Source organism: Pongo abelii, chromosome 10, assembly GCF_028885655.2.
Source record: "Pongo abelii isolate AG06213 chromosome 10, NHGRI_mPonAbe1-v2.0_pri, whole genome shotgun sequence".
Classification (NCBI taxonomy): Eukaryota; Metazoa; Chordata; class Mammalia; order Primates; family Hominidae; genus Pongo; species Pongo abelii.
This window is the reverse complement of record NC_071995.2, coordinates 108,195,269-108,208,817: the sequence shown is the minus strand read 5'-3', so window position 1 is coordinate 108,208,817 and position 13,549 is coordinate 108,195,269. Positions and strand designations below refer to the sequence as shown.

The 13,549-nt window shown below is 52.5% G+C and overlaps 1 protein-coding gene across 1 annotated transcript in view; it reads right to left on the bottom strand.

The window, feature by feature from the left end:
- MYO1H (myosin IH) overlaps positions 1-13,549 on the bottom strand; it is a 202,391-nt gene that overhangs the window by 27,668 nt on the left and 161,174 nt on the right. The window contains exon 16 of the mRNA XM_002823726.4: positions 134-180. Coding sequence (XP_002823772.4) covers positions 134-180 — 47 coding nt within the window. The remainder of the gene's footprint in view (positions 1-133; positions 181-13,549) is intronic.

Sequence of the window (13,549 nt, the reverse complement as noted above, 5' to 3'; positions counted from 1 at the left end):
ACATGCTGGAGTTCTAAGACAATGCATGGGGAAAAAAAAAAAAAAAATCCAGAAGGCGAATTCTACCAAAATCACTATCATGGGTAATATTTCAAAATAATCAGAAACACATACAGTTAAGTGTCAGACTTACTTCTTTCAGATGTCTGTAAAGAAGATCATTGTTTTTTTCCAAGAATCCTGTAAAACATTGAATAAAAATTTTTTGAATCAATGTCTCTGCCTAAAAATACAATTCCATCCCAACTCATTGCAAAGGGAAATTCTGAACAAGAATTTCTTAGGATTAGCTCATAGTTTCTCAACCTTGGCACTATGGGTATTTGGGGCTGGGTCGTTCTTTGTGGCGGGGGCTGTCCCGTGCATTGTGGGATGTTGAGAAGCATCCCTGGCCTCTATTCACACTAGATCCCAGTAACACTCTCCCCAGTTGTGACAACCAAATATATTTCTAGATTATATGGTTTGGGTCTGTGCCCTTGCCCAAATCTCCAGTCAAATTGCAATCCCCAATGTTGGAAGAGGGGCCTGGTTGTGGGTGATTGGATCATGGGGGCAGATATCCCCCTCACTGTTCTCATGATAGTTCTCAGGAGATCTGGTTGTTTAAAAGTTTGTAGCACCTCCCCCTTCACTCTATTCCTCCTCCTCCGGGCATGTTAGACATGCCTGCTTCCCCTTCACCCTTCCACCATGATTGTAAGTTTCCTGAGGCCACCCCAGCCATGCTTCTTGCACAGCCTGATGAACTTTGAGTCAATTAAACCTCTTTTCTTTATAAATTACCCAATCTCAGGTAGTTCTTTATCGAAATGTGAGAATGGACTAATATGCTAGACATTGCCACATATCCCTGCAGGGGGTGGGTAACATGTCCCTCATTGAGAACCAGGTCCTCAGAACTGAACTCATGGCACAAATGCTATACTCAATCCTGATGAGCTGTCATATAAATATGCATAGTCTTTACACTAAGTATTGCACACTTGCCCTACTCCAATAGCAAAGAAACACACATACACTGAATATACAGAAACAGAGGGGACACTGAACCTCAAGGACAGCCAGCTGGGACTCTAAATAGATGAGAAAATTCCCTACGACTCAGAAAAAACAAACTCAAGCACCATGGCTGGTGGTACCCAACAGCATCTTCAGGCAAAGACAGACATGTCATTTCCAGGTTTAAAACTTGGCTTATCTGTCTACCTAAAACTTAATCAGTTAATAATTACATTAGAAAGTAAACGGCATTATAAACGCAAAACCAGATTTTTTTTTTTTTTTTAAGTTGGGGAGCAGCCAAGCATGGTGTCTCATGCCTGTAATCCCAGCACTTTGGAAGGCTGAGGTGGGAGGATCACTCAAGCCTAGGAGTTTGAGACTAGCCTGGGCAACATAGTGAGTTTGAGACTAGCCTGTCTCTACACAAATATTTTTAAAAACTTAGCTGTGTGTGGTGGCACATGCCTGTAGTCCCAGCTACTTGGGGAGCCGAGGTAGGAGGATTGCTTGAGCCCAGGAAGTCAAGACTGCAGTGAGCCACGATTGCGCACTATACTCCAGTCTAGGCAACAAAGAGAAACCCTGTTTCCAGAAAAATGATTCAATAAAAATTTAAAAAAGGCATGCACCAAAAGTGTTCAAGAAAAAAAAATGGTGGCATAGAAGCAAGCTGGCTTCACTCCCCCAACAAAAAACCAAAATCAAATACTATAGCATGAGATTACTACAACAAATATCCCAGAACTCAAATATGAGGATGACATAATTCCTGGTGCTACAGAGAAGTAGAAAAAATCAGAGCAGATGGTAAGAGAATCAGATTTCCATATTCACATGCCCCCGCACAGCACATCTGTCTAGCACTAAGCACATGGAAACCTCCCAACCAACAACACATGGAAAACCCCCCATCGACAACACATGGAAAACCCCGCACCGACAACACATGGGAAACCCCCCACCGACAACACATGGGAAACCCCCCACGGACAACACATGGGAACCCCCCACCGACAACACATGGGAAACCCCCCACCGACAACACATGGGAAACCCCCCACCGACAACACATGGGAAACCCCCCACCGAAAACACATGGCAAACTCCCCACCGACAACCCATGGGAAACTCCCGACCGACAACACATGGGAAACTCCCCACCGACAACACATGACAAACCCCCACCGAGAACACATGGCAAACTCCCCACCGACAACACATGGCAAACTCCCCACCGAGAACACATGGCAAACTCCCCACCGAGAACACATGGCAAACTCCCCACCGAGAACACATGGCAAACTCCCCACCGAGAACACATGGGAAGTTCCCCAGCAACAACACATGGAAAACTCCCCATCAAGAACACATGGGAAACTCCCGACCAACACCACATGGGAAACTACCCACCAAAAACACATGGGAAACTCCCCACCAACGACACATGGGAAACGACCCACCAAGAACACATGGGAAACTCCCCACCAAGGCCACATGGGAAACTCCCCACCAAGGCCACATGGGAAACTCCCCACCAAGGCCACATGGGAAAATCACTACCAAGGACACATGGGAAACTCCCCACCAACGACACATGGGAAACTCCCCAGCAACACCACATGGGAAACTCCCCAGCAAGACCACATGGGAAACTCCCCAGCAACACCACATGGGAAACTCCCCAGCAAGACCACATGGGAAACTCCCCAGCAACACCACTTGGGAAAGTCCCCACCAACACCACATGGGAAACTCCCCACCAACACCACATGGGAAACTCCCCACCAACACCACACGGGAAACCCCCACCAACCCCACATGGGAAAATCCCCAAAAACACCACTTGGGAAAATCGCCACCAACACCACATGGGAAACTCGCCACCAACACCACATTGGAAACTCCCCACCAACACCGCATGGGACACTCAACACCAACACCACAGGGGAAACTCCCCACCAACACCACATGGGAAACTCCCCACCAACACCACATGGGAAACTCCCCACGAAGAACACATGGGAAACTCCCGACGAAGAAGACATGGGAAGCTCCACAGCAACAACACATGGAAAACTCCCAAGAAACAACACATGGGAAACTCCCCACCAACAACACATCGGAAACTCCCCACCAAGACCACATGGGAAACTTCCCAGCAACACCACATGGGAAACCCCACAACAAGGACAAATGGAAACCTCCCCACCAAGGACAAACGGAAACCTCCCCACAAACACCAGATGGAAACTCGCCACTAACACCACATGGGAAACTCCTCACCAAAACCAAAGGGGAAACTCTCCACGAAGAACACGTGGGAAGCTCCCCACCAAGAACACATGGGAAGTTCCCCAGCAACAACACATGGAAAACTCCCCATCAAGAACACATGGGAAACTCCCCACCAACACCACATGGGAAACTCCCCACCAACACCACATGGGAAACTCCCCACCAACACCACATGGGAAACTCCCCACCAACACCACATGGGAAACTCCCCACCAACACCGCATGGGAAACCCCCACCAACACCGCATGGGAAACCCCCACTAACACCGCATGGGAAACTCCCCACCAACACCGCATGGGAAACTCCCCACCAACACCGCATGGGAAACTCCCCACCAACACCGCATGGGAAACTGCCCACCAACACCACATGGGAAACGCCGCATCAACACCACATCAGAAACTCCCCACCAACACCACATGGCAAACTCCCCACCAAGAACAAATGGCAAACTCCCCACCAAGAACACACGGCAAACTCCCCACCAAGAACACACGGCAAACTCCCCACCAAGAAAACATGGCAAACACCCCACCAAGAACACATGGCAAACTCCGCACCAAGAACACATGGCAAACTCCCCACCAAGAACACATGGCAAACTCCCCACCAAGAACATATGGCAAACTCCCCACCAACAACACATGGCAAACTCCCCACCAACAACACATGGCAAACTCCCCACCAACACCACATGGGAAACTCCCCACCAACACCACACGGGAAACTCCCCACCAACACCACATGGAAACTACCCACCAACATCACCTGGGAAATTCTCCACGAAGAAAACATGGGAAACGCCACACGAAGAACACATGGGAAGCTCCTCAGGAACAACACATGGAAAACTACCCATCAAGAACACAAGGGAAACTCCCCACCAACACCACATGGGAAACTCCCCACCAACACCACATGGGAAACTCCCCACCAACACCACATGGGAAACCCCCACCAACACCACACGGGAAACCCCCACCAACCCCACATGGGAAACTCCCCACCAACACCACATGGGAAACGCCCCACCAACACCATATGGGAAACTCCCCACCAACAACACATGGGAAACTCCCCACCAACAACACATGGGAAAACCCCACCAACAACACGTGGGAAACCCCCACCAACAACACGTGGGAAAGCCCCACCAACAACACATGGGAAACTCCCCAACAACAACACATGGGAAACTCTCCACCAACAACACATGGGAAAATCCCGACCAACACCACATGGGAAACTTCCCAGCAACACAACATGGGAAACCCCACAACAAGGACAAATGGAAACCTCCCCACCAAGGACAAACAGAAACCTCCACACCAACACCAGATGGAAACTCCCCACTAACACCACATGGGAAACTCCCCACCAACACCAAATGGGAAACTCTCCACGAAGAACACATGGGAAACTCCCCATCAAGAACACATGGGAAGTTCCCGAGCAACAACACATGGAAAACTCCCCATTAAGAACACATGGGAAACTCCCCACCAACACCACATGGGAAACTCCCCATCAACACCACATGGGAAACTCCCCATCAACACCACATGGGAAACTCCCCACCAACACCGCATGGGAAACTCCCCACCAACACCGCATGGGAAACCCCCACCAACACGGCATGGGAAACCGCCACTAAAACCGCATGGGAAACTCCCCACCAACACCACATTGGAAACTCCCCACCAACAACACATGGGAAACTCCCCAACAACACCACATGGAAAACACCCCACCAAGAACACATGGCATGCTCCCCACCAAGAACACATGGCAAACACCCCACCAAGAACACATGGTAAACTCCGCACCAAGAACACATGGCAAACTCCCAAGAACACATGGCAAACACCCCACCAAGAACACATGGCAAACTCCGCACCAAGAACACATGGCAAACTCCCCACCAAGAACACATGGCGAACTCCCCACCAAGAACACATGGCGAACTCCCCACCAAGAACACATGGCGAACTCCCCACCAACAACACATGGCGAACTCCCCACCAACAACACATGGCGAACTCCCCACCAACAACACATGGCGAACTCCCCACCAACAACACATGGCGCACTCCCCAACAACAACACATGGCGAACTCCCCACCAACACCACATGGGTAACTCCTCACCAACACCACATGGGAAATTCCCCACCAACACCACATGGGTAACTCCCCACCAACACCACATGGGTAACTCCCCACCAACACCACATGGGAAACTCCCCACCAACACCACATGGAAACTACCCACCAACATCACATGGGAAACTCCACACGAAGAACACATGGGAAACGCCCCACGAAGAACACATGGGAAGCTCTCCAGGAACAACACAAGGAAAACTACCCATCAAGAACACATGGGAAACTCCCCTCCAACACCACATGGGAAACTCCCCACCAACACCACATGGGAAACTCCCCACCAACACCACAGGGGAAACCCACACCAACACCACAGGGGGAACCCCCACCAACACCACATGGGAAAATCCCCACCAACACCACATGGGAAACTCCCCACCAACACCACATGGGAAATTCCCCACCAATAACACATGGGAAACTCCCCACCAACAACACATGGGAAACCCCCACCAACAACATGTGGGAAACCACCACCAACAACACATGGGAAACTCCCCAACAACAACACATGGGAAACTCCCCACCAACAACACATGGGAAACTCCCCACCAACAACACATGGGAAACTCCCCACAAACACCACATGGGAAACTTCCCAGCAACACAACATGGGAAACCCCACAACAAGGACAAATGGAAACCTCCCCACCAAGGACAAATGGAAACCTCCCCACAAACACCAGATGGAAACTCCCCACAAACACCACATGGGAAACTCCCCATCAACACCAAATGGGGAACTATCCACGAAGAACACATGGGAAGCTCCCCACCAAGAACACATGGGAAGTTCCCCAGCAACAACACATGCAAAACTCCCCATCAAGAACACATGGGAAACTCCCCAGCAACACCACATGGGAAACTCCCCACCAACACCACATGGGAAACTCACCACCAACACCGCATGGGAAACCCCCAACAACACCGCATGGGAAACCCCCACCAACACCGCATGGGAAACTCCCCAAAAACACCGCATTGGAAACTCCCCACCAACAACACATGGGAAACTCCCCACCAACACCACATGGGAAACTCCCCACCAACACCACATGGGAAACTCCCCACCAAGGACAAAAGGAAAACTCCTCACCAACACCACATGGAAACTTCCCACCAACACTACATGGGAAACTCCCCACCAACACCACATGGGAAACTCTCCACGAAGAACACATGGGAAGCTCCCCACCAAGAACACACGGGAAGCTCCCCAGCAACAACACATGGAAATCTCCCCATCAAGAACACATGGGAAACTCCCCACAAACACCACATGGGAAACTCCCCACCAACACCGCATGGGAAACTCCCCACCAACACCACATGGGAAACTCCCCACCAACACCGCATGGGAAACTCTCCACCAACACCACATGGGAAACTCCCCACCAACACGACATGGGAAACTCCCCACCAACACCACAGGGGAAACTCCATACCAACAAAACATGGTAAACCCCCACAAACACCACATGGGAAACCCCCACCAACACCACATGGGGAACTCCCCACCAACACCACATGGGAAACTCCCTGCCAAGGACACATGGGAAACTCCTCACCAAGGACACATGGGAAACTCCCCACCAAGGACACATGGAAACCTCCCCACGAAGGACACATGGGAAACTCCCCACCAAGGACACATGGGAAACTCCCCACCAACACCACATGGGAAACTCCCCATCAACACCACATGGGAAACTCCCCATCAACACCACATGGGAAACTCCCCACCAACACCGCATGGGAAACTCCCCACCAACACCGCATGGGAAACCCCCACCAACACGGCATGGGAAACCGCCACTAAAACCGCATGGGAAACTCCCCACCAACACCACATTGGAAACTCCCCACCAACAACACATGGGAAACTCCCCAACAACACCACATGGAAAACTCCCCACCAAGAACACATGGCATGCTCCCCACCAAGAACACATGGCAAACACCCCACCAAGAACACATGGTAAACTCCGCACCAAGAACACATGGCAAACTCCCAAGAACACATGGCAAACACCCCACCAAGAACACATGGCAAACTCCGCACCAAGAACACATGGCAAACTCCCCACCAAGAACACATGGCGAACTCCCCACCAAGAACACATGGCGAACTCCCCACCAAGAACACATGGCGAACTCCCCACCAACAACACATGGCGAACTCCCCACCAACAACACATGGCGAACTCCCCACCAACAACACATGGCGAACTCCCCACCAACAACACATGGCGAACTCCCCACCAACAACACATGGGAAACTCCCCACCAACACCACATGGGTAACTCCCCACCAACACCACAAGGGAAACTCCCCACCAACACCACATGGGAAACTCCCCACCAACACCACATGGAAACTCCCCACCAACATCACATGGGAAACTCCCCACGAAGAACACATGGGAAACGCCCCACGAAGAACACATGGGAAGCTCCCCAGGAACAACACAAGGAAAACTACCCATCAAGAACACATGGGAAACTCCCCTCCAACACCACATGGGAAACTCCCCACCAACACCACATGGGAAACTCCCCACCAACACCACAGGGGAAACCCCCACCAACACCACAGGGGGAACCCCCACCAACACCACATGGGAAACTCCCCACCAACACCACATGGGAAACTCACCACCAACACCGCATGGGAAATACCCACCAACACCGCATGGGAAACTCCCCAAAAACACCGCATTGGAAACTCCCCACCAACAACACATGGGAAACTCCCCACCAACAACACATGGGAAACCCCCACCAACAACATGTGGGAAACCACCACCACCAACACATGGGAAACTCCCCAACAACAACACATGGGAAACTCCCCACCAACAACACATGGGAAACTCCCCACCAACAACACATGGGAAACTCCCCACAAACACCACATGGGAAACTTCCCAGCAACACAACATGGGAAACCCCACAACAAGGACAAATGGAAACCTCCCCACCAAGGACAAATGGAAACCTCCCCACAAACACCAGATGGAAACTCCCCACAAACACCACATGGGAAACTCCCCATCAACACCAAATGGGGAACTATCCACGAAGAACACATGGGAAGCTCCCCACCAAGAACACATGGGAAGTTCCCCAGCAACAACACATGCAAAACTCCCCATCAAGAACACAAGGGAAACTCCCCAGCAACACCACATGGGAAACTCCCCACCAACACCACATGGGAAACTCACCACCAACACCGCATGGGAAATCCCCACCAACACCGCATGGGAAACTCCCCAAAAACACCGCATTGGAAACTCCCCACCAACAACACATGGGAAACTCCCCACCAACACCACATGGGAAACTCCCCACCAACACCACATGGGAAACTCCCCACCAAGGACAAAAGGAAAACTCCTCACCAACACCACATGGAAACTTCCCACCAACACTACATGGGAAACTCCCCACCAACACCACATGGGAAACTCTCCACGAAGAACACATGGGAAGCTCCCCACCAAGAACACACGGGAAGCTCCCCAGCAACAACACATGGAAATCTCCCCATCAAGAACACATGGGAAACTCCCCACAAACACCACATGGGAAACTCCCCACCAACACCGCATGGGAAACTCCCCACCAACACCACATGGGAAACTCCCCACCAACACCGCATGGGAAACTCCCCACCAACACCACATGGGAAACTCCCCACCAACACGACATGGGAAACTCCCCACCAACACCACAGGGGAAACTCCATACCAACAAAACATGGTAAACCCCCACAAACACCACATGGGAAACCCCCACCAACACCACATGGGGAACTCCCAACCAACACCACATGGGAAACTCCCTGCCAAGGACACATGGGAAACTCCTCACCAAGGACACATGGGAAACTCCCCACCAAGGACACATGGAAATCTCCCCACGAAGGACACATGGGAAACTCCCCACCAAGGACACATGGGAAACTCCCCACCAACACCACATGGGAAACTCCCCACCAACACCACATGGCAAACTCCCCACCAAGGACACAAGGCAAACTCCCCACCAAGGACACACGGCACACTCCCCACCAAGGACACACGGCACACTCCCCACCAAGGACACACGGCACACTCCCCACCACGGACACATGGAAACGTCCCCACCAAGGACACATGGAAACGTCCCCACCAAGGATACATGGAAACCTCCCCACCAAGGACACATGGAAACCTTCCCACAAATGACACATGGAAACCTACCCACCAAGGACACATGGAAACATTCCCACCAAGGACACATGGAAACATTCCCACCAAGGACACATGGCAAACTCCCCACCAAGGACACATGGCAACCTCCCCACCAAGGGCACATGGGAAACTCCCCACCAAGGGCACATGGCACACTCCCCACCAAGGGCACATGGCACACTCCCCACCAAGGGCACATGGCACACTCCCCACGAAGGACACATGGCACACTCCCCACGAAGGACACATGGCACACTCCCCACGAAGGACACATGGCACACTCCCCACGAAGGACATATGGCACACTCCCCAACAAGGACACATGGCAAACTCCCCACCAAGGACACATGGAAACCTCCCCACCAAGGACACATGGCAACCTCCCCACCAAGGACACATGGCAACCTCCCCACCAAGGACACATGTCATCCTCGCCACCAAGGACACATGGCACAGTCCCCACCAAGGACACATGGCACACTCCCCACCAAGGACACGTGGCACACTCCCCACCAAGGACACGTGGCACACTCCCCACCAAGGACACGTGGCACACTCCCCGCCAAGGACACGTGGCACACTCCCCGCCAAGGACACATGGCACACTCCCCGCCAAGGACACATGGAAATCTCCCCACCAAGGACACATGGAAACCTCCCCACCAAGGACACATGGAAACCACCCCACCAAGGACACATGGAAACCACCCCACCAAGGACACATGGAAACCTACCCAGCTGGGACACATGGGAAGGTCCCCAGCAAGGACACATGGGAAGGTCCCCAGCAAGGACACAGGGGAAACTTCACAGCAAGGACACCGGGGAAGCTCCCCAGCAAGGACACCGGGGAAGCTCCCCAGCAAGGACACCGGGGAAGCTCCCCAGCAAGGACACAGGGGAAGCTCCCCAGCAAGGACACAGGGGAAGCTCCCCAGGAACACCACATGGGAAACTCCCCAGCAACACCAGATGGGAAACTCCCCAGCAACAACACATGGGAAACTCCCCAGAAACACCACATGGGAAACTCTCCAGCAACACCACATGGGAAAATCCCCAGCAACACCACATGGGAAACTCCCCAGCAACACGACATGGGAAACTCCCCAGCAACACCACATGGGAAACTCCCCAGCAACACCACATGGGAAACTCCCCAGCAACACCACATGGGAAACTCCCCAGCAACACCACATGGGAAACTCCCCACGAAGACCACATGGGAAACTCCCCACCAACGACACATGGGAAACTCCCCAACAACGACACATGGGAAACTCCCCACCAACGACACAGAGAAACCTCCCCACCAACCACAAAGGGAAACCTCCCCACCAAGGACACAGGGAAACCTCCCCACCAAGGACACATGGAAACCGCCCCACCAAGGACACATGGCAAGCTCCCCACCAAGGACACATGGCAAGCTCCCCACCAAGGACACATGGCATGCTCCCCACCAAGGACACATGGCAAGCTCCCCACCAAGGACACATGGCATGCTCCCCACCAAGGACACATGGCAAGCTCCCCACCAAGGACACATGGCAACCTCCCCACCAAGGACACATGGCAAACTCCCCACCAAGGACACATGGCAAACTCCCCACCAACACCACATGGGAAACCCCCACTAACACCGCATGGGAAACTCCCCACCAACACCACATGGGAAACTCCCCACCAACACCGCATGGGAAACTCCCCACCAACAACACATGGGAAACTCCCCACCAACAACACATGGGAAAACCCCACCAACAACACGTGGGAAACCCCCACCAACAACACATGGGAAACTCCCCAACAACAACACATGGGAAACTCCCCACCAACAACACATGGGAAACTCCCCACCAACAACACATGGGAAAATCCCGACCAACACCAAATGGGAAACTTCCCAGCAACACAACATGGGAAACCCCACAACAAGGACAAATGGAAACCTCCGCACCAAGGACAAACAGAAACCTCCACACCAACACCAGATGGAAACTCCCCACTAACACCACATGGGAAACTCCCCACCAACACCAAATGGGAAACTCTCCACGAACAACACATGGGAAATTCCCGACCAAGAACACATGGGAAGTTCCCGAGCAACAACACATGGAAAACTCCCCATCAAGAACACATGGGAAACTCCCCACCAACACCACATGGGAAACTCCCCACCAACACCGCATGGGAAACCCCCACCAACACCGCATGGGAAACCCCCACTAAATCCGCATGGGAAACTCCCCACCAACACCACATGGGAAACTTCCCACCAACAACTCATGGGAAACTCCCCACCAACACCACATGGGAAACTCCCCACCAACACCACATGGGAAACTGCCCACCAACACCACTTGGGAAACTCCCCACCAACAACACATGGGAAACTCCCCACCAACACCACATGGGAAACTCCCCACCAACACCACATGGAAAACTCCCCACCAAGAACACATGGCATGCTCCCCACCAAGAACACATGGCAAACACCCCACCAAGAACACATGGCAAACTCCCCACCAAGAACACATGGCAAACTCCCCACCAAGAACACATGGCAAACTCCCCACCAACAACACATGGCGAACTCCCCATCAACAACACATGGGAAACTCCCCACCAACACCACATGGGAAACTCCCCACCAACACCACATGGGAAATTCCCCACCAACACCACATGGGAAACTCCCCACCAACACCACATGGAAACTACCCACCAACATCACATGGGAAACTCCCCACGAAGAACACATGGGAAACGCCCCACGAAGAACACATGGGAAGCTCCCCAGGAACAACACAAGGAAAACTACCCATCAAGAACACATGGGAAACTCCCCTCCAACACCACATGGGAAACTCCCCACCAACACCACATGGGAAACTCCCCACCAACACCACATGGGAAACCCCCACCAACACCACAGTGGGAACCCCCACCAAAACCACATGGGAAACCCCCACCAACACCACAGGGGGAACCCCACCAACACCACATGGGAAAATCCCCACCAACACCACATGGGAAACTCCCCACCAACACCACATGGGAAATTCCCCACCAATAACACATGGGAAACTCCCCACCAACAACACATGGGAAACCCCCACCAACAACACGTGGGAAACCACCACCAACAACACATGGGAAACTCCCCAACAACAACACATGGGAAACTCCCCACCAACAACACATGGGAAACTCCCCACAAACACCACATGGGAAACTTCCCAGCAACACAACATGGGAAATCCCACAACAAGGACAAATGGAAACCTCCCCACCAAGGACAAATGGAAACCTCCCCAAAAACACCAGATGGAAACTCCCCACAAACACCACATGGGAAACTCCCCACCAACACCAAATGGGGAACTCTCCACGAAGAACACATGGGAAGCTCCCCACCAAGAACACATGGGAAGTTCCCCAGCAACAACACATGCAAGACTCCCCATCAAGAACACATGGGAAACTCCCCACCAACACCACATGGGAAACTCCCCACCAACACCGCATGGGAAACCCCCACCAACACCGCATGGGAAACCCCCAACAACACCGCATGGGAAACCCCCACCAACACCGCATGGGAAACTCCCCAAAAAACACCGCATTGGAAACTCCTCACCAACAACACATGGGAAACTCCCCACCAACACCACATGGGAAACTCCCCACCAACACCACATGGGAAACTGCCCACCAACAGAATATGGGAAACTCCCCACCAACACCACATGGGAAACTCCCCACCAAGGACAAAAGGAAAACTCCTCACCAACACCACATGGGAAACTCTCCACGAAGAACACATGGGAAGCTCC